The 22,943-nt window shown below is 38.6% G+C and overlaps 1 protein-coding gene across 7 annotated transcripts in view; it reads right to left on the bottom strand.

Moving 5' to 3' along the window:
- Positions 1 to 22,943, bottom strand: part of CTPS2 (CTP synthase 2) — a 78,635-nt gene that overhangs the window by 5,373 nt on the left and 50,319 nt on the right. For 5 of the 7 annotated variants that reach the window (XM_065857524.2, XM_065857534.2, XM_065857542.2 and 2 more), the window contains 4 exons: positions 15,201 to 15,297; positions 13,064 to 13,119; positions 11,277 to 11,373; positions 7,754 to 7,898 (listed from right to left, as the gene is read on the bottom strand). In XM_065857524.2, coding sequence (XP_065713596.1) covers positions 7,754 to 7,898; positions 11,277 to 11,373; positions 13,064 to 13,119; positions 15,201 to 15,297 — 395 coding nt within the window. Of the gene's footprint in view, positions 1 to 222; positions 447 to 7,753; positions 7,899 to 11,276; positions 11,374 to 13,063; positions 13,120 to 15,200; positions 15,298 to 22,943 lie in introns of all 7 variants that reach the window. The other 2 variants (XR_011740550.1, XM_071812729.1) reach the window with 2 other exon arrangements.

The raw sequence follows: 22,943 nt of genomic DNA, 5'->3' as shown, positions 1-22,943 counted from the left end.
GCAACACAGTATGTGAGACAGACGCTTAAGTCAAAATGCTCTGAGCCTAACAAGGTGAGTGGAGAACTGCCCAGCTTCATCTCTTGCAGACAGTTTGGTGCTGGTCCCCACCCAGCACCCTCATCATCTTTCCTCCCCCACCCAGTTACATGGGGTTTACGGGCATTCGCCCATAGAAGCAGTCGCATGATGCTGGATGTTCCTGCCATGTCACTGACTTACCACTCCAACTGAGGGTCACTTAGCCAGTCTCTGGTCCAGACACTAAAACACTTATAAGGCCGATGACCATTTTGTTCCTGCTCCCACACTGTCCAATTTAGTACAAGGTTTGACTCCACATTTCAGAGAAGGGCTCTTGTCATCATATTCTTGACTTTTGCAGTAGCACATCATGGTCTCCCTTACCTCACATATGTTCTGTTTGGTGTAAGTCAGTGTTACATCTAACAGGCAGGTCACAGTGGTAAGAAAGGTAGAGGAAAATACCCAGGTAAGGATCAGCCCTTGGGCTTCAGAATCAGGTAACTATCAGTCTCACAGTTCCAGCTGCTTGAATGGCATTTTTTCTAAGCACCCCCAGAATCTGTGGTGTCATGTTAACAAGAGCAACTTGAGCTCTGAGGAAACCTGAACTTCTTCAAGAGTTAAGCTGTCAGTGGACTTGAAAGCAAACAGGGACTCATGAATCTTGACATATCTGCACTTGGGTGCTATAGCTTCAAACCAGTTCTGATGTCCAGTTTGTAAGATTTAATGTGATACAAACTGTGCAATCTGAAGAAAAACTCCAGGTGGTATTAACCACAAATGAACCATCACCTCTCTTAAGGAATAAATGTGTATTTCCTTACAAATTACAGAGTTGCTACACAGATATTAAACATGAAAACCAAATGGATATTTTGTGCTCACAGCTGATAATATTATGTAATCTTATTTAAATGTGCTGGGTATGAAAGTGGTGGTGGGAGGAAATCAAATAATCCTGGCTTTTCCTTTATGAAATTCCTTTTCACATTGAGCTCTCAACTGAAAAAATGTGATTCAGCAATTTTTCTCATTTTGTGTACAAATTAATTAGTAATTCTCTTGGGCAGGAACCCGACAATTACTTCATCTTGTTTGTAACTATTCTCACACAGTGGACTCCAGCAAAAAGGAGCCAGTGAGCAGATCTAAGGCCACCACAGCAGTTCTATTCTCTTTTTTTTTTTCCACGGGATCTGGAGCATAAAGATGTGGCCAAGAGAAAAACAGAACAAAACTCAGAGTATGCAGCATTACTGCATCTAGTCAGTCAATTCAGCTTTCAAGGTGAAGGATTGGTCACTTTGATCCTTGTACCTAATCTACCTGTAATTAATGGAAATACATTCACTGCAAAGTGCAATATCAACCAGTACCTAGCTGATATTTCACTTTGCAGTGAACTGCAACATGGTTCCCAGCCGGAGCAAGAAAAACATCCTCTGCTGAGAAATTCCATTAGAGGGTTTTGTTCTGTTTTGAAGTTCACTCATCCTCAGATCCCTGCCTTCTCAAGACACAAGTAATAAAAAGAGCTTCCCCCTGCATGTGTTCCATTATTACCGAATTCACGCCTGTTTCAGATCTCTCTGTTCTACTGACAGAGGTATCATCACAGCTCTGCTGTGCATCAGTCTAAAGCACAGAAGGAAGCAAGATAAGATTGCCTATCCGTGTGGCATGGAAGACAGCAGATAGCTGGGACCACACAGCATGAAGTTGGAACACATCAGCTCAGTGAAAAACATCAGCTGCAAACCCACTAAAATTAAGACTCAAAGTCAATTTTAAACATGTATTTCTCAAACAGCTGCTCAAAAGTACCAAACTGCCTGCTTTCAGTGTTTTTATTAAGAAACACAGGCAACTGCAAAACGGGTACTCCTTGAATGGTCTGTCTGTTTCATTTGGAAAATCCAGATCAACATTCTTTAAAACAAAGTACTTGCCACACTTTGAGAGGGGCTTTTTTTCATCCTTTTTTAATGTATAATTGACAAAAAAAAATCATTTTCCAGAAACGTAAGCAATTTAAACAATTGTTACAGTAATGTGTTTTTCTGCTAAGGCAGGAGCCAAGCTAAGTGTACTTCTTCCTCAATGCAAATTGAAGATAAGTTAGTTATTAATTTATTTAGTACAGGCTGTGGCTGTTTAAAACAAACAATTGTTATAAGTTTCAAAAACCTAGCAAAAATAAACCTCTCAATTATTTATTCGCCCCCCCCCCCCCCCAAAAGTGGAATCATTAACACTATCACAGTCATTAAAACATTATATAAAATAAATGCATATTGGATTGTGCAATGGTTATAGCAGTCACCCATATTTCTCAGTGCGTATTTTTATAATCATTGTATGATCATAAATCATTTATTATGATCACCATCACTCTATGATCGTATGCTTCCATGAAACCTGATTTCATTAAAGAATCCCTCATAACTAAGACTCAGCAGTTCCAACCTGGCAGACATCTGCAGTCACATAACTGGACCTAGGATAACAGGTTTATTGATACCAAGCATTAACCAAAAAAAAAAAAAAAAATCACAACCAAGATGCTAGAATATATCTGGGCTATATAAAAACTCTTAGCTGAGTATCGTGCACTGGATTCAGTTCATACAGCTTTAGACACCATCTGAGATACAACAGTTCTTACAGTCATTGGAGAGAAACAGGCACTTGTAGGGTGCTTCTGACCCACTCAACCACTACAATCTATTTGGCTCCTTTAAAGTGCATATTCACTTAGTAACTACAGAAAAAGACTTGGGCTGACTAGCTCAAAGTCTCTACACTGTAAACACCTAACATTGAAATAACAAAGTAACTAACATAACTAACCATTACTATGTTCATCACTAAGTATCACTATGGTTGAGATTTACTTTAAAACTTTTTCTGTTGTTTTTGGTAAGAGATCTGAGGGCACCAACAGGTCTTAGCTGCCCTGACCATCCTCACCTGGGGCCTCCACCCATGGGCCTAGGAACGTCAGCCCCAAGCCCTGGCCTGAGCTATGTCACAGGCATACCTGTACCTATCTCTGTAGTTCCGTAGTCACTTTTTGACTGGACTTTAGATTCACCTCAGACCTGACTCAACACTTTACACTTCTGCACTGGACTGTCTGTAGGACATGGTGACCATCACTGGAGCCAGTCCACTTGCCTTCTTTGGTGACTGTGGCACTGATTCCTGCTGGTGAGGACACTTACCCCTACCAGTACAGCCACTACCCCTGGCTCCTGGATTGTCTTCTTTTGTGGAGCAGCCCCTCTCTTGCTGCTCTCTCGGCAGTCTTCAAGCCACAAGATTTCTTTCACATTCCTCTGAAATGTCTGAATTTGGCCAATGGCAAAAATAGGATGCTGTCCCAGATATATTATTGGCTGGGGATAAGGTCCCATCAGAGATAGCCCTGCCCATACCTCCTTTGTCCCTCATACACCACAACATGTCACACAGGCTTTTTCCTGATCTTTTATAGGTGCTTGCCCAAACCTCCCTACACAGCTGGTTTGGGAGGCAGCTGGACATGTTAGTGCAGTGAGCACCATATGGGCAAGCCTTCTGAAGATTTTTGGTTTTGTTTATGCACCACTCCTTCTGTCCTCTGGCCACTTTTGCTGTTTGTCTCTGAACGCAACTCATAAGTCATCTTTTATTCATAACCTGCCCAGAATTTAACAGATTACTCTGTGACTAGATGGCATTGCTTTGTTGCCTTCCATTGGCATATTCACCAATGACTTGCAAAAATCTCCTTTGGTGGCAGCCCTAGTTGCCCACACTTTCTCCCCTATGAACATTTCTCACTTCCTGCATTTCTTCCCATCTACTGGACATTTGCATTTAAATTATTTATCTTTAGCCTGTAACTCTCTTCCTCCAAAGAAACACATAATTTCAGTATTTTCTTGCAGACCATTAATAACAATGTTGGTTGAGGAGAAAGAAGAAACAAAGCCTGCTGATTCTAAACTTGCTATGGGAAAAGAAAAACAAATGAACAAAACAAAAACAAACAAGCAAACAAAAACTCACAAATCACCAGCAACATGGCTTTATTGTACATCAGTGGTTTTGCAATCCCTATGACACTGTTCCCAAAGATAGGCCAGTTTTTAATACTTTTTCCAAGCGTAATTCTGTATGGCTCAGTAAAAGCCAACATTACATCTGAAGTTCCACTCTTCATCCACTAGTTTTCCATTAAAACCTTTTCGTTTCTCTAAAAAGCAGCATATTTGTAGGTTTTGTATTCTTTCTAACTACCTCCTGTGGTTCTAGTGCTCTCTGTCCTTTAAAATGAAATGCGTAAACTGGCAGCCTCTCACCTCCTTATGAAATGGTGGCTTCAGTACTTCCAGGGGAAAATTTGGAAAAGGTCATGATTTAAAAGCATTCATGCAGAACTGAAGTGCATGGCTTTATTGGATGGTTACGCACTCGTGCCATGAAACACGAGAGGCTGAAACCACAAATGCAGCTTAGGTGCCCAACTACCAGTTCAGGTAACTACATAATTACTTATTACTGAGTTACTCCAACCTTTTTTCTCAGCTCTTGACTGTCTCTGTACACACTAAAGCTCCTGGGAACTGAGTTTACCCCAGAGGACGCAGTCCAGTTTCAAACTAGGTATGCTCATGCCTATGCGTAAGCATTGTCAGACTGTCTACCAGACTAGGCCTCACAAAAATTTATGAGAAGGTTTATTTGCTTTTAATTATTTAGAACACTCTCCCGGGAGGTGTGATGCATCTTTAAATTTACTGTTTTCTTTGCTTAGAAGCTAGCACTTCCGTCCAGGTGTCAGATATTCTAAAATAACATCCATATTCTGAGGCTGTTAAATGGTCTGGGGTAATGATTTCATGTTAGGAATCTGATTCTGAAAGATGTATTTCCTTTTGTCTCAGGACTTCATCATTAATTCTCTTTTTAGTGTTTTTAATAGTCTAATTTAGGTAATCTGCTCAACTTGCTGGTCTCCACAAATTCTCTTTCAGGTTGCAGTGTGACAACAATTCATGCAGGCAGTGCCAGATGAGGTGTGCAGAAAATCAGTCTTGCTATGACATGCCTTAGCTTTGCTGTTCCATGAAATCACCAGCATTCTGGGATTTAAAGGTTTAAACTGGAAATCCTTTCCACTCAGCAGGTGGATATATTAATATGAGTGGGTATGCTGTAATTAGCACTGAATTTCCCTCCTGAACATTCTTCCCTGCAAAATGCTCCTTTTTAGGCTCAAAATGTTTTTCTATTCCAATGCTCTTTCTCAAGACAGAGAGGTTTGCTTGATTGCTGTAAGTGGTAAAATTTCTATTTTTATATATAAAGCTTTGGGGTAGGAATTTTTGTATTTGCTAACTGTTTAAGTGTTGGTTGGAGTTTACTGAATGAAGATGAAGAAAAAGAGCTGGTTATACTTTTTTATTGATTATATATTTATTCAATTAAATATAAGCGCAGCTCATTCACTAACTGCTGAAACTTAAAGTCAAGGTTAGAAAATATATTTGCTGTAACACTAAGGGATTTCAATTTAAATTGGCAGGACACATGCAGATCACTCATTTAAAAAAAGTAATTTTTCTGTATCTCAGAGGCACTAACAGGTATAGATATAGGAGAAAGCAGAAGGAGGAAGGATATTTGGGCCTGGAAAACACGATGAACTGTGAGGCACAAAGTGCTCCCACAGGGAAGAGATTGAAGACCATTGTGCTTGAAGACTCCCCTCCTGCTTAGCGTCACAAAATTTGACCTCTGTAATGCACTGCATGAATTTTAAAAGGTGGATAATGTTATGACCACTAATAACACTGACAGGCTAAGGTAACAGGAATATACCAATCAAGCTGTATTTTGTAGATCAGAAAGAAATTCTCTCTGTATGTACATTACTGCAAAATTGGCCAGGCTGAGCAAAGACAGAGTGCATTTCTGAAAGACAGCTGATAACCATAAGGAGCAGGGTAGCAAATAGATTGATCTTGTCTGGCTTGGCCATTTTCCTTCACTACTGAAACCTCAATAAAATTTCTAATTCTCACTTCAGAAAAGGAAAAAGGACCTCATTTTAAGAATAGAAAGCAACACTAAAAAAAAAAGAAAACACACACACACAAACAAAACAAACAAAGAAACCCAACCAACCAAAAATGTGGAAAAAAAAAAAAAAACAACTAATAAATTTGGCGCTTTCTTTAGAGAAAAAATGTAAGACAGAGAGACAGGGATGAGTCTGTTCTACTATTATTCAGTTATTCCAGGGGTTTTTTTGTTTGTTTTGTTTGGGTTTTGTTTTGTTTGTTGTTATTGGACCCTAGGCTGCTCTCTGATTTCTTTATTATTGTTATTGTCATGAAATTGTAACTCTTATTAATATCATTCAAATAAAAAAGAATGAGTTAACACTGGCTAAAAACTATAACTACATTCAACAACCCAAAAACTATGTGTCCAAGGCAACTGGAACAAAGGATTTTACTTTGGCTGAACCATACAGTTTTGATCTAGATCCAAACCCTTCCATAAGTCTCAAGGTACCTGTTCTGGTTTTGTTAAAAAACAAGTTTATTTTTCAGTGAATTTTGCCTGTCAGCTAAAGCCTTCATATTAGCCGCATTTTCCTGGAGCATCAGATACATGTTTTGGTAAACCTAGCAACGGAATGCAAACTTATTGATAAGCACGGATGGACATGTCACGAGAGGGGCAACGAGAAACCGGTGACCAAGAGACTGACCAACGGTGTATAACATTCCATTCACGTGAATACTTCATATAAAAGTGGGAGATCACGAGGATCTCATCCCTTTTTTTTTTTTTTTCCCTTTTCCTTTTTCCTCATGGCTGACATTAGGAGAGGCCCTTGCTGGTTGTCCCTGCGAACTGAGGCCTAGTGAGAGACTGAATCCAGCTCCGGTTGGCTACAGAGTCTAATCCAGGACTTTGGGTGCTGGCTCTGCAGTTGCTGAGACTTTCAAGATTGGTTTTGTATATTTTGTATTATTTTCTCTATTCTTATTAGTAGCATTAGTAAAACATCTTTAATTTTTCCAACTGTCTTCTCTCTGTCCTTCTTTTCCTCCTGATCGCCTGTCCTGAGTGGGAAGGGGGGAGAGGGAGGGGCAAAAGGGGGAAGTGGCGGGGAGAGGAGGTTAACAATACGTCTGCCAGGGTTTGATTGTCACCCCGCAATCTTAACCCTCAGCAGTACCTCAACTGTTTTGCTTCAGGCCTGTCTCTGCTAGATGGTATTAACTATTTAGCGACTGTAAAATAAAATCAGTATTTTCTTTTTTGTTACTATCATAATTCAAATGCAACTAGGTTAGAATTTCACTCTATTGCTTGATCTTCTAGCAAATCCCTTTCTCTGTGAAATTACTGTTAATGAAAGTTAATATGGGAGGCCATTAACTTCACATAAATTTACTACTGGTTTTTCACTTCATTCTGGTTATAATGTATGGATCTGGCTTTAGCCCCAAGAGCCTCTGAAAAGGAGGAAATCAGGAACTGTGCTTACTGTTTACAGAAGATACTTTTACACCAGGGTTTATGTTAGGCATGCACAGGAACAAGTAAATCCATACATGAAGGATTCCTTTTCCTCTTCTGGACTTCTGAATAGAAGGATGGGATAGTCCCTCCAAAAATGTGATTCTCAAACTGCAAGCAAGTAAGGAAGAAAGATTACCTTGGAGACAACTTACATCCCCGTTGCAGGTATGCATTGAGTGTCCCAGTTGCCGCTAGCAACAGTCCAAGGTATGGAGGTGAAGGTTTCATAGGTCTTGAGGAAAACTCTGGGTGGAACTGAACTCCCACAAAATATGGGTGATCTACAAGACAGATGTCAACAAAAAAAAAAAATCAGATGTACGAAGAAAATAGTAGAACAATGGTTATGAAAGAAAGTTTATTGAAGATTTCACACAGGAGTTCAGAAATCAGATTAGGATGTGTGAATTTAAGGGTGAGGCAGTAGGAATCTTAACTTTTTCAGCAAAAAGCAACTGACAACAGAGGTAGAAGGTCAGTAAGGCAAATTAAGGAAAAATCATCCTGTGATTCAACCTTAACATGCACAATGATGTAATTAAAAGCTGAATAATAAACCTGTACTGACATGTAAGGGAGGTGGGAGGGGGAAACAATCACTATCATGTTATTTTCATAGTATTTTGGTTCCAAATATATATTTATGCATGTATATTCAGACCATGTACCCACATATATCTGAAAGAAAAAGAAAACAGTTCCTAAAAGACCAAGCATTACCATATAGCAGCTATTTATACACTAAGAGATAGATTATGAAAGCAACACACAAAAAACAGGGGAAAACAAGCTTCAAATAATTAGGCCTGGAAGGGATCTCCTCAGACATTAGGTCCAGTCTTCTGTTATTAAATGCAGCTACATGGTGCAGCCTCACACACAAAGGGTCAAGGTTCTGTCGTAACAGCCCTCAGGTTTTTTTTCTCCCACTAGAAAGTTCTTTAATACTCTGTTGTTTTGCTTAGAAACCTTTTCCTAATGCACAGGCCATCTTTTTACAGCCACCTTATACCCAATTCTTACGGTGCTTTACTTTCTGCTGTTTGCCCTGTGTGATTAAGGATGGCAGTATCACCATCAGCCATGCTGCTTCACCTCCACTTAAATTTCCAGCTCACTATTTCCCAATCAAAAAGCCTCTTCACTGCTGCTTCTGCTTCCCTTCTGTCTTCTTCAAAAAGATACGGAAGGAACAATCTTTTCGTACTCTTCCATGCTGTGCACTTGTTCCTTCTTCGAAGAGTGTTTTAAAGGAGCTAACATTAACCATTTCTAGGGCCAGAACACTGGACAAAACTAACCGCAGATCTCTTCCGGTTCAAAACTTTCCAAAACAATCCCAAACATTCAAGAAATTTTTCTGCAGTACAGGATAAATGATAACAAGAAAGCTAAGGTTTTCTTCTATGAAGATAAACTGTATAATCTAGTATACTGCTCTTCTCTCTGCTGGTATGTCTTAAAGATAACCTGGATCCTAATGTTATTCCAGAAATTCTTTCTCTCTAGCATGCAATTTAGTTCTTTAAAGCTGTAAAATAAGACAGTGACAAAGCATCAAATATTTCCTATGAGGATATTTTGCTTAAAAGTTTTGCCTAGGCTATTTATTGTACTGTTATTTCTGTGCTTCTGCTCCAACCTGCCCTCCTCCCTGTGATGATTGTTTTTCTTTAGTAATCAGAGTCTCCTTGCAGCCCATTGTAAAGTAATTCCAGGTTTTACTGCTGCTTTTATTCTTTTCACAGTAACATGCAATTTAAAAATCCTGCCAGATTTATTTCGTGGTGCTTTCCATAGGAGTTGTTTCATGCAGGGCAGACAAAATAGCCTCCCAATACCAGTGTGCGTAGCAGGGGTAACCTATCAGGGACAAACTAAGCAAAGAACACCATGACAATTAGTAGTTTATGAATTCACAGGTACCTTTTGATCTCACATTAATCTCTACGGTGTGGTTGCTTGACGTTCAATATAGATACCTACTTATAAACACTAGTTCAAATTTACAGCACTGTTCTTCAACATACCACAGAGAATATAATGAATTCTCAGGAGCATTATGTCACAAATATCACTCCGTAGGATGATAATATAGTCTTACAATATAAATTTCTGTTTCTATGCATGGAGTTTATGTTAACTAATGAAAATTAGGAGCCACATAAGAAAAAAAAAGTCTTGTAAGTTGGTCTGCATCTTCAGGTGCCTGACACTCATCTAGCCCACAGTGACTTACTTAACAGCAAGGAGTTAATGAAAGAATCAACCAAAATCAAAGGGATTGTTTCTAAAAGCTGTTCTGCATAGCATTCAAAAACGTAGCGTAGCTCCTTTTTGTTTCAGAATCTTTTAGAAAAGACATCAAGTGTTACTTGGTAAAGCAGTCCAAATCTACCAGATTTCCACAGTATCAAACGCTTATCTATCTGAATCATTTCTGTGAAAGAAAGGAGCTTGCTTTTTATTTGTTTTTCGTACTTTTTTGCTGCAATTCTAAACAGAGGGTAACTGAAGGAGACACAAACTGATTGGAGGGCACCTTGGGAGGTCTCTGGTCCCACCTCCCGCTCAAAGCAGGGTCAAGTTCAAAATTAAATTAGGTTGCTGACAGCTTTATCTAGTCAAGTTTTGAAGGTCTCTATCTACAAGGATAGAGATTTCACAGCTTCTGTAGGTAATATATTCCAGTGATGTTTTATACTTTGGCTACATTGCATATATACATATTTCATATACTTGAGCAAAATTAACATCTATGTGTTACTGGGACCTGGCTAAGAACATCTAAGGGTGGTTATGGAGTAGGCCAATGCCATCGTGAAGCTGGTTGTTATCTTTAAAAGGCGAAGGCGATCATGAGAGGTCCCTGATGACTGGAAAAAGGCAGTGACCATGTTCTTCTTCAAGAAAGACAAAAAGAAGGATCCAAGGAACTACAGTACAGTCAGCCTAACTTCAGTTTGTGGTAAGGTTATGAAACGAATCCTCCTCCAAGGCATTTCCAGACACATGAAGGACTGGAAGAATATTAGGCACAACAAGCTTGGGAAAAATCAGTCTTTGGATGCAGAGAGAGCAGTAGCCTTCCTTAATCCTGACTTTAGCAAGGCTTTTGATATAGTTTCCTATCATCCAAGTTGGTAGCTATGGATTGTAGACAGACTACAAAGTGTGTAAAAAAAAAAAAAAAAAAATGGTTGGACTACTGGGTTCAATGAGCAGTGGTGAGCGGTTTGAGGTCCAACCAATAGCACACTTGGAGACACTCAAAACTGGACTGATATGGCTCTCAACAACCTAATCTATATTTAAAGGTAGCCCTGTGTGGAAGCAGAGAGTAAGACTAGATGACCTCCCAAATCACTCTATGATACTACATAGGCAAATGCCACTGAGCTAGAATTATGACATTTTCGGAAAAGAAGCATGTCTCTCCCTGATAATCAAATACACACACAATCCCTGAGAAGTGTAAGACTTCTCTTAACATCCTCTAAATCTTACCTATCGTAATACACATGTGGAGTCAGCAGTACCACGAACATGATCTTGGCTGTTACGACAGCTAAATATTGTGCCTACACATCATGTAACAACTTATCATTTACATGGTTTTCATAGATACAGAAAGTACTACAGGGAAGTAAGACACTCACTCTCCAGTTCAATAACTTCCATTCTGTTCCCTTCTGTATCATGGCCAACAAATTTCAAACCTTTCTCTTCAAAGCAGTGAGTCAATTCTGGGTTCACCTGAAATATTGAAAGTAATAATAATTGTAGTTCTATTTATTTTTTTATATAAGAAACAGTAGCAGCTAATTGTAATGTTTTTAGTACACATAGAAGAATGAAAAGAATTGAGAAAAGAGTTGAGAACTTTTGCTTTCTTGTTTTAACAGCTCTCTGGTATAAATTTGTAAAAGAGCACACATTTAGTAAGAGATGAATCAGTAACTTTAAAACTTATGAATCACTAATTTTAAAACTTACAACATAACATTCAAAAGATTAAAGCCAGGGTCCTTTCTGCTTGCTGTCCTCCTGATTCTGAGCAGCTTGCATGCCTTGTTTTTCAAATGACCCACTACAGCAGGCATAAAGGCTGACCTCTTTGAACACTGCATTTCAGTGGTTATGACACAAGCATGGTTCAGCTCCTCCTTCAAAATGAGGAGCTCTGCAGTGAGATGTTTCATTTCCTTGGTAATGTTCTAACCACTCAGTTAATATTCAAATTCCGAGCACCTTTACCACCATCACATCCTCCTCTCAGCTTTTTAAGGAAACTTAACATTGCCTGTATCAGTTTTTAGCGGTCACATCTTCTAGCTCAGGCCTCTCTGGAGATACTGATAGTCAGGTTGCTTCTGAACTATCTCAGAGATAACTCCAGGAGTGCAGCTCTTTCCTGTCTCCTTGAGTGACAGTATTTTGAATGTACACAGGCACCCTTGCACAGATGTTGTCAAACAGAGAAGTGGACCTATACAAGGGGCCAACAGATTTGGATGGTAGGAAGCAAGCGATCTGAATTAACCTCCGAGTGGCAGATGTCTGAAGCCTGCCCACATTTAGATTGTGAAAGAATGTGCAGTACCTGAACATAATCGAAGCCTTTAAATAAGCCAAATCAGCCAAGGAGCAATTCCTTTAAAGATTATAAACCTTTATCTTTCAAATACTTCACAGGAAGTCAAGTTGGGTAATTTCTGACATCATTCTCCAAGATCATCTTGCTAAGACACTGCACTGTCTCTACCACAGGAACAGTACACTGCATTGAACACTTGCAAGAACATATCTGTGATATTGTGTCTAGTTTCAGGCCTTTTGGCAGAAGAAAGAGATTGACAAAATATTGCAAGCTCATAGGAGGTAGAACCAGGATGCTTAGGGGTGTGGACCACGGTGCAACATCAGAGGAGAGGCTGAATGAGCTGCATTTGTTCAGCCTGGAGAAGGAACATGGTTGATCTCATTGCTGACTTTGTCTAATGGGATGGTATAAAGAAGATTGAGCCAGACTCTGCTCAGAGATGCTCAGCACAAGACTGAGAGATAATAGACAAACTGCACAAGGAAATCACCTATTAGATGTAAGGGAAATAAGGGTTCACAAAGAAGTGATTAAGCATTGGAACAAATTGCCAAAAGATGTTGTGGAACTTCTCTCTTCAGAGAGATTCAAAACAAGATGAGACAAACCCCTGAGTATCCTGATCTAATTTTGAAGTTGGTTCAGCTCCAAAGAGGGAGTTGGACGAGAAGACTTACAGAGGTTTGTTTCAATCTAAATTATACTATCTAACCATTACTAAATTTTGGGTTATGTTTAAATAAGAAATCTCCCACTGGTTTTGAGGAAAATAGTACCTACCAAGAGAAGTACAATTTGCTTAAGCTTTAACTTTTGAGCACAAAGTACATTAGCAGTTCTTACCTCATATCGATGTCTGTGTCGCTCCTCTACAAACATCTCATCACCATAAAGTTTCCCTGAATATACCAAAAAAAAAAAAAAAAAGAAATTAATGTTAAAGTGTTCCTGTAATCATTATTACACCTATTTCTTGCAATTTAAACCAAAAAAAAAAAAAAACCAAAACAAAACATGTAAAACATAACAGGACACTATTCATCTCACTCCAGCTTTCTGTTCTTCTGAGTGATGACTAGTTTCTTTTAATTTACTGTTACCTGAGTTTATTCAGGATTCATATTCAACAATCTTTGACCAGAAATAGCTTAGGTAGAGTCTGAAAGCCACACTTAAACTAATTTAAATTGTAAAGTCCAAAGTAAAATAAAAAATTGTCTAAGTAAACAAGCAACATAAAGCCCTTCAGAGTTTTACAACAGTTGTAGGCAAAAGGTGCAGTGAAGGAAGCCTTCTAGTAGCATCTGTTCCATTTTAATGGATTATGCATGGCAGCTGACATAATGCCGTCAATGGCAAACAGAGAATATTGTTTTTCTCTGTTTTCCTGATCTTATTACCTAAATGACTCTTGCAGTCCTCTGAGCCTAATCTGGAACACTCTACATTCCAGAGCAACAAGGACCAAGTTAGAGGGATGCAGTAAACCAGAACCTGATCATATCTCTCACAGTCATGCTGTGTCAAGCTTTGCTCTCGATTTCTCCTAGTGCCGTTAGGATTATTGTCTCACTTAGGGGTTGGCACAAGAACTAGACTGTCAAGAAGATCTCAAAAAATTGTAGAGTGACAGTACTGCAATTTTACAAAAAGTGGTATATGTGTGAATTTTAAGGAACCACCTTTTCAAAACCATTGTTTTAATTCAAGTTGTAAAACAACTCATAATACTGGTCAAGAGTCACAACACATGTCCATTTTTCTTAACTTTTCCAATAAGTGTTTAGGTCACAAAACAACTTGTGCATTGTGATATGCATATCTATGTCACACCTAGGCAAAATATCACCCAGGTCAGTCAGATCACTGACACAGACATTCTCTAGTAAGGCATATTTTTCATCAAATGTGCATTTGTATTACCCTTTGGTCTCCTGCTGAAGTAGCTGTTATTTTAAAAAGCTCAGAAGGATACATTCCATAAGTTCAACATAGCTAAACACAGTAATAGCTCAGATCAATGCCAGCAGCAGGGCAATATAAGAAATATGCCTGTATTTATCAATGGACAAGAAAGTACTTTTAATACGTTTTCAGTATCACTTGTATTACTACTGTATAATAGGTTGATTAATAGGAGAAAAACATTACTTCAATTTCAAAATACACATAGATCAAATTATACCACTTGTTCTATATTCTGGTTGTTTTTATTTTGCCTTTTGAAGCATCTTGTTACATTAAATCATTTTCCTTTCCTACAAAAATAATTTGCTTTCCCAAAACCAGACTCTGTCCAGGGCTGGGCTGGGCCTCAGGCAGTGCATGATCAGAGACTGGTGTTTAGCAGGTCCTGGCTATAATTAGGATACAAACTAGCAGGCATTGTCAAGACAAGGTGAGGACAAAGGCAGCGAGGCCAGATGACGTGTCAGGTCAAGGTGCACTGGCAGCTTTAGGGAATGACAAGTAATGTTTAGCTCTGGCAAGAGCATAGATCCATAGAATAGTTCAGGTTGGAAGGGACCTTCAAAGGTCTTCTAGTCCAATAGCGTAATGGGTAGGAGTTTGGGTTGGTTCTACTAAAAATCTTCAGGGGTAGAACAAGAACCCCTGGTTCACCAGCTCATGAAGAAAATAGAAATCAAATGCTCTGATCTTCCCAAGAAAATAATGAATCAAACTACCATAAAGTGCATTTCAGTTATCTCAACAGTCTCTCATTGTTCGTTTAAATCACTGGACCCTAACTGATCTTTTCACTGGGACTTCCAGATGTCTCTTGTTTCTTTCTTACATTCTGATCCTGGGTAAATGAATATAGGAACAGGATCACAGTGAATGAGCTGGGGGAAGCTGTGACCCAACCACTTGCTTGAGGTTATAGTCCTTTAACAAAATGTGCCCAGGCATTTTTGCTTTGCCATGTTACAAAGTTCCTACCCAAATAGCAAATGGTAAGAGCAGAAATGTAGCTCACTTAAAACAGAATTTTCTGTTTTGAAAACAGTTCTCCTCCTCCCAAGTCTCATTGTTCCACCCATATCTCCAGGATTGTGTTCTGGCATGTCAATAACCTGTAGAGAAAAATCGACACCGTTTCATCTAACAAAGAAAAAAGCTTCAACAATTGCATAACAGCCTGCATAAATTTATAAATGGTAACATTATTTTTTTTTTTTTTACTCCATGAATCCCCAATTATGACTTATTTTGGTTTTCCTAATGCTTTTTTCTCAGTATTGGAACTGTAATAGCCTGAGGATATTAACTAACTGGTGCAAAACATTTTCAGTTAATGGCAAAATCAACAAAAGCAATTTCTCAATTCCTTGATTTAATTTTTGGGTGGGAAAAAACCTTTCTTTTTTTAAAAAAATACCAAAATGTTAGCAATAGGATAATTCCGCCAAATGTTATTCTTAGTGCTATAAGAGTACACAGACTTCTAAAAACTGATAAATTCACAGACAAACAAATCCACCAAGTGATAAAGACACCACCTCTGAAAAAGTGAGTCCCCCAACCACACAGTGATAAGAAGCTGAAAGATTATCCTGGGTAAATATTGCTGAACACTAGGCCTATTCTTAAACTCTTCATTATACACAATGCCCTTTCTTATGCCAAGAGGCAGAAACAGTTGTTTTATCAAGACAGCAGAAATCTTCTCTTTGGGAAGTGGGGAGGAGGGCATAGAGCAGCAGAGTAAAGAGAAAAGTGGGCATTTGTAACAAGACTATAATTTAATGTTGTAAAGACAGAGTACCACAAGAGGTGACTCCAACATGCCTGTGCTGTTTCAGATTATATATGTAACTAATCTATCACAAGGAGAAAATAAAAAACTTCCCCCCAATTCACCTTTACTAATGGGTTTATCTGATTGCCCAAGACTCCATAAAATACTTGGTTGTCTTGTGTGAAGAATATGCTATTTAACATAAGATTTAAAGAAGAGGATATACAAATACTGCTTTTGAGGACTGAAGTGGACAGGTCAAATGGCTCAAATTATATCCAGGACAGTGGGATTCAGGAGATGTGATGAACAATGGCTTAGTGGAAGGAGTGCTACAGTTTTGCTCAGTTCGAAAAATCGTGCTGAGTCTCACAATCATGTTTAGAGGAAATCTGTCTCAGAGAGGTGAAACAGTTCAAAATTGTAGAAACACTTGAGCAGAAACTATGACCTACGTACTTGTATTTACATATACAGAGTCAGTGAGGAACATAATTGACAAAGAAAGGTTCTAAAAATACAAATATTCACACATATAAGTAATCTGGAATTGGATTTTTATTAACCTAAATTTGCCCTCTGAGGGTAATGAAAACAATTTCTGATGATACACTTCATAAACTGAAGTTATTCAATTTAGAAAGGATGGTGGAAAGTGCTTAGCCTTTGGCCTTGAGCCAATGCATTTCAGCTATGCAATTATCTCTGTATAACCTTATACCTTTCAAATGTTATTTATAAGCTGTATACTCATTATAAAATGTCATGAGTAGAAGATGTGAGCAAACCAGTGGGATATTACAAATCCCCTAATTACCTCCCAAATCATGAGGGTGAGGACTATGCAGCATATTCGGCTAAAAAAAACCCACAAAGTAAAAACAAACAAACAAACAAAAAACAAACACAAACAAACACACACACATTCACTGAATCCTTGATACTTTAAAAAATATTAGATTGTCTGTTTTTACTTTATTTCCTTCCATTTACTTTCAATTTTTCCTAAAGTAGTGGCCACAAAAAAGACACAGGACATCACAAGCAGTTAGAATGTGCACAGGAAGCTCTGTATATGCCAAACACTCTGACCCTCTGAAATCAAACACAAGTTTTTCATTAAGTGTTATTTGCTTGTCTACACCCACACTACAAATAACCTCTTGTGCTCCAGTCTCTTGTCAAATGGAGATGAAGTGGTCACAAGCAGCTATCAAGTACTTGAAGGACAGGCTTCTCTTCCATTTACAAAAACATCACTTTAATGGCTGTTTAATCAATATTTGCCCTTTACAAGAAAAACAAGGAGGGGTTTTTTTGTTTGAGTATTATTAAGTTTGAAGGCTAAAGTCAGGATTAGACATTCCTTCATTCTCAAAAATGTATCAAGTGCCTAAATACTGTCCCCTAACCTCACCTTTAAATTTTTCTTCCTAAAAATTTGGGGCAGGATGTTTTGGTTTAACTTTGTTAACCAAATTGTGGTAATACACAGGTGTTTGAGGGTTCTCCCCCCACCTCAGAAAAAAATTAGATTTCATTATTTACACCTTTCAGTATTTGCTGCACTAAGATATTCTATCAAACATTTTGAGCATAATGCCATAAATAGAAAAAAGTGTGTGGATATGAGTGGGATAGTAACTTCTTGAAGGACATCACTCAGCTCTTAAACTTCTCCATTAAAACACTGACTCCAAATGAAGTGAACCAGTCTATGCAGTCCATAGCAGATTTCATTAATTTACTGTGCCTAAATGTCTTCTCCAGGAATACAAAAAAACCTCAGTTAGCAAATATATGGTCTCCTGTTCATTAAACAGAGCATATCAATTCAAACAGGTTATAGCCCCACTCTCAGCTCTTCCTTCTTTCAGCAGGCACAAAACACAGGATGCTCATGAGTCCCACTAAAGCTCTAGATAACAGCCAGGAAGAAAGACAGACTGGGAAAGCAGAGATTCATCTGCTCTGCTGAGGGCTTCTGCCACCCTTTGAGTCAGAACCTGACATGGGGCTGCAAGCCCAACAAAAATTCCACTAGAGAAATGGTCTTGTAGGGAAGACTCAGGCATTTTTTCACCAATTAATCTTTGTCTTCAAAAAGGTCTATTTTCCTTGTCTCAACAGTTACATCAGTGTGGTCAGGGGCACATATTTGGAGGAGGATCCAACCCTTAAAACTTTCACTAATGTCTGCTAAGTCTTAATTAAGGTGTCTTTTGAGAAACATTGCGTGACGCAACTGTTCAATCTCATTTCCATCTGTGGCAGACTTTCTGCCAATATGACAGCTGTACTGAGTTTCAACATCAAGAGGTTTACTCTGTGTGCTCATATTTTGTTATTGGTATGTGCATTAAAACCAGCTCTCCATCTTCCCCATGATTTTTAGGTTTATGATAGTAAGAAAATAGACAAGGCTTCAAATATTATTTTTTTGTAGTTAGGTGAGGAAAGAAGCTACTTATGAAGCAATACCTCAGAGATACTTTCACTCTGGATCTTTCTTTTTGATATGCTCTGTGGTTCTGATCAGCTTCAGCAACTATCACGGCACAACCCTCAACGTTTATCTGTTACGTGAGTTTCTCTGCAGAAAAGTCTGTGCTAGATCATCTCAAAAGTAAAGTGGCACTGCTGCCCAAGGACTGTAATAACCATCAGAAAAGCAACTCATATTATAGAAATTTTTGCCATATTTCACAGAATTTATTTGATCAAAGACAAACCTTCAAGTGGTAGTTATTTTTAATAATTGTGGCACTGAATAGATTCTTCAAAGCGTTCATGCTTCCTGCCTTAGAATAAATCAGCTCTTACTACGCATTAGTTCTTTGAGAACAGCACAGAACAACAGGCACCACAAGCAACAAAAAAGCATCAGTAGGGAGGGTTCAAGAAGAGATAAGGCATTAATTAGGTCTTTCTTACCCACGTCTCTAAAAATTGCCAACACAACGGGGATTTTACAGATATCATGTATCACACACCAGACAGCTAACACAAAATAAATAATCACTCTGATATAGCACAAAGCACATTCTAGATATAAAACAGTCTGATTAGTATTAAATCATGCTGTTGATGAATGACTTTAACTACCCGTGAAGTGCAATTTTCTTCCAGAAATCTACTGCTTGGGTCGTTTCACTGTTGTTAGGAAACATATAAAACCTAATGAGAAAACCTCTCAAGCCCGGACACTCAACACAGAGCAACCAAGGCCCCGAAAACCCAACACCTATCATTTTAGTAATCACCTCAGGATCATTAAGTTTTGTCTTTGTTTTGCTTCACATCCTGCAATGCCATTTTAAGAAATACATCTAACCTTGATTATCTGAGCGGTAGGGATTCTGTGTTTTGTTTGGTGTTTTGGGGTCTCAGGGTGGGGGCTGAGAGGAGGGAAGAGGGCATTACTTGATTGATTGAACAATTAATTGGTAAGTTAGCTTTGGAAGCAGGTTTTTAGGTTCTTTGCCTTTTTACTCTGCCCTTGTCTGGTGAGCGAATGATTTGTCACTGCTGAAAGAAATTGGTATACATGCAAGTGCTGATCAAAGCATTAGGAGAAGCCCCAACCCTAAAGATTAATCGAACACTGAAAAGAGGCTCTGAGACACTCAGCACTCAAGAGATGTGCAGAGGGAAAGCTGACAGGAGCGGGGAATACAGTGACAGGTACCGGTGAATATGAATCCCTGATGAACACAGCTATTAAAAAAAAAAAAAAAAAAAAAATCAACAGAAACTGACAAGAACCTAGGCCAAATGAGAGGAACCATTTATTTTATTGACTCTTGCATCATTCCTCTACAGGACTAGTCAGTACTTGCTAGATTCAATCTGATCTGTTTAAATCACAAGTTTATCAGTAAACAGACAAAGCCACCTACAAATGGGATATTTATACTAAAATTTTAGAAACAGTACAAACATTGTAAAGAAAAAATTGACAGATACAACACTAACTGTGGTACAGACAGCTTCCAGCTTGGCAAGTAAACCAAAAAGACTTTTTTCCCATTATTAAAAATCAGAGATTTTAAATTCTCATTACTGGTGCAGTAATCACACATCTGCCAGAATCCCTTACTCCACTGGCCCCCACAGATATCCTAGTTTCAAGCAAATCCCATCACTGCCCACCTATCTAAAGCACTCAGCCCTCTAGGATGGAACTAGTTTCCATAAAGCCACTTGCAGATCTCAGACTATTCAGCTCTCCCTTATTCTGACTGAAGTAACGTTTGTTTTCAAAAAGATGACCACCACCACGTATAACATCAAAGCAGAAATCATCAATAGCTGATACATGCAGCTACATAGTGATATGAGTAACCAGCTAGAAAAATCTTGTCCTCTACTTTCCTCACTAAACTACACCACAGTATTCAAATATATGAGGAAAAAATTTCTACAATGATGGCGGTCAGACACTGGCCCAGGTTGCTCAGAGAGGTGGAGGATGCCCCAAATCCGGGAGACATTCCAGGCCAGGCTGGACAGGGCTCTGAGCAACCTGATGTAGTTGAAGATGTCCCTGCTCATTGCAGGGCGTTGGACTAGATGACCTTTGAAGGTCCCTTCCAACCCACACTATTCCATGATCCTATTCTATGATTCCAATAAATAACAGCTTAAATTTCTTGAACTCTTAAAATCCCATAGCATGTTATTGTTAACCATTTTCCAGTGTGGGTAATCCTCTTTTCCAGAGATTCGTTGTTTCATATTTTAGAGTTAAGTAATTGCCCTAGAGCATTTATTTAATTAAAGCCTAAAAACGCTCTAAGAAGGATTCTGGCTGAATAAGCAGAAATCCTGGTACAGAATGTTTTGTAACATTTTCTTCAGGAAAAAGTCATAAAGGGTGTAACTTCTTTTTCAAACAGTGCTTAATCACTCATAAGTATAGTGCAATGAACTGAGAAAGTTAATGAAGATGTTGATATGCAAAGTCCATATAGATATTGCTTAACAGCATTTTAGAACTCATTCTAGTTATTCCAACCACATGTCCCAGAATCAGCTTAAAGGTTTAATCAAGTGCAAATTTTCAGACAGTTAGTATTGGCAAAAGGAACAGGTCTGGCTATAAAAATACACTGGAATTGCCAGTCACGCTATGCCAGGAAGGGCAGGATTTGCCACAGACTTGAGTAACTAAAAGAAAGTGGAAGAGTATTCTCGGGGTTTGGACTATGCCAGCTTGCATTACAATTAATGACTAAATACTCATTAATTTAATTTCAGAAAGATCAGCACATCTGTAGCGAAGAGAAAACCTTCCCTTCCTACAATATATGTCTATTAAAAATATCACAACTCTGTCACTGCCTTTGAGGGGGACTTCTCTAACTAAAATTTCTACTAGGTGAAATTTTGCCCTTACCAAATTCACTTTAATCCACATGACATGTATCAGAAGGAGGAAGGCATGAATGCAGTCTATGTGTCTGAGCGTTCTAAAGCAGAGGGAAGAACCTAGAGAGGGAGATAGAGCCTGGCACTCTCTTCATCAAACAGCCCAGATGAGATAGGGATAATCAAACACCTACAGCCTGAGATTGCTTAATCAGTAGTATGCCTGATGGTGTCTGACTCAGAGAATTTTTATATCTTACAGGCAACTGCCATGGAAGACTCGGCCACAGACAAGCCCTACTAGCTAAACTATGCAAAGTGGCCAAGGAGATGCGAGGTTGACCTTAGTAAAGACAAAGGACAGCACTTGTTTTACCCTCGAAACTGTCTACCATGTTCTGCACCTCCTCTACCCTGAGTTACCACACACGAGCAGACATCCATTCCACTTATTTCTCATTCATTAACAAGATAGCGTTAGTTAAGATCACTTCATTATCAGTTATTTCTGCCTTCAGCAATCAAACCAGAGGAGAATTGCTTACTTCAAGGAAAGTAAGCAGGAAAATTGCTTACTTCAAAGTGCTCACTAACTCCAGACCTTCACTAAGGAGAATTTTTGGTATCAGCTTCCAGGCAATGTTCAGTACCATGACCTGCACTGTCCCAGTATTTATTGAAGAAACTATGTTCATCTGCCATAAAAATCAATATCCTCAAAGGGAACATGAGGAGAACTAGCAACTGTTTGCCATCCCATTTCCTAACATAATGAGACCACTTCCAGACTTGCAATTAAGTAAGACTGCCTAGATTCCACCCACTGATTCTTCTCACAGAATGGTGTCACCAATCATCCTGATACCCTGTCCGTGTTCCAGATCTGCCCAGTGGTGATTTGGTACTTGATGATCAGGGATGCAGAAACTGAGTCATTTATTTTAGAAAGGAAGTGAGTGGGCAGCAAGTAGAAAATTACAGATTGCCCTATTTTAATTTTTATTCTAGTTGGAAGGTACTTTTGTTGTGGTATTAAACTTCCCAGCTAACTTCAGAGCTGAGAAACACCTGGAAAGGTCCTGGATCAGTTGAAAGATTTCTTTTGACTACAAATGCTAATCAGAACAGCAAGCCAGAGTCATTTGTTTCTACTTATTTTTTGGAAGCCCTCCTCCTTTTTCAGGCCTGCCAAGACAGGTGCAGAAGCACATTTGCCACAAACTTATTGAAATGGTATGTTCACACGGTAGAATATAACAGTTGTTGCAATGGAAATACAATACATCTGTGTACTATTTCTTTTATATGTTGGTAAGGATGGTAAAGCATCCTTTGAAAAGCATAGCTATTTGAATAGAAAAACAATTAAGGTAACAGTAAATACTGTACTTTGATATTGAAAAAGAGACTTGAAGTTTTCAAGAGATCTACACCCAGAAGAAAGAAAGAAGTGCAAATGCTATCTAGAGCTTGAAATCTATGTCAGTTATAACAACACAAACCTAAACATAACTGGGTTTTTTTGTCATTTAACTTCTGTTTTAAGAGAAAGAGCTTTATTCTGTGATTCAGCCTGATAGATCATCTTTACATAACCTGAGGACACATGCT

Source organism: Patagioenas fasciata, chromosome 1 (genome assembly GCF_037038585.1).
Source record: "Patagioenas fasciata isolate bPatFas1 chromosome 1, bPatFas1.hap1, whole genome shotgun sequence".
Taxonomy (NCBI): Eukaryota; Metazoa; Chordata; class Aves; order Columbiformes; family Columbidae; genus Patagioenas; species Patagioenas fasciata.
The sequence above is the reverse complement of the archived record's forward strand: the minus strand, read 5'-3'. Positions and strand labels throughout refer to the sequence as shown.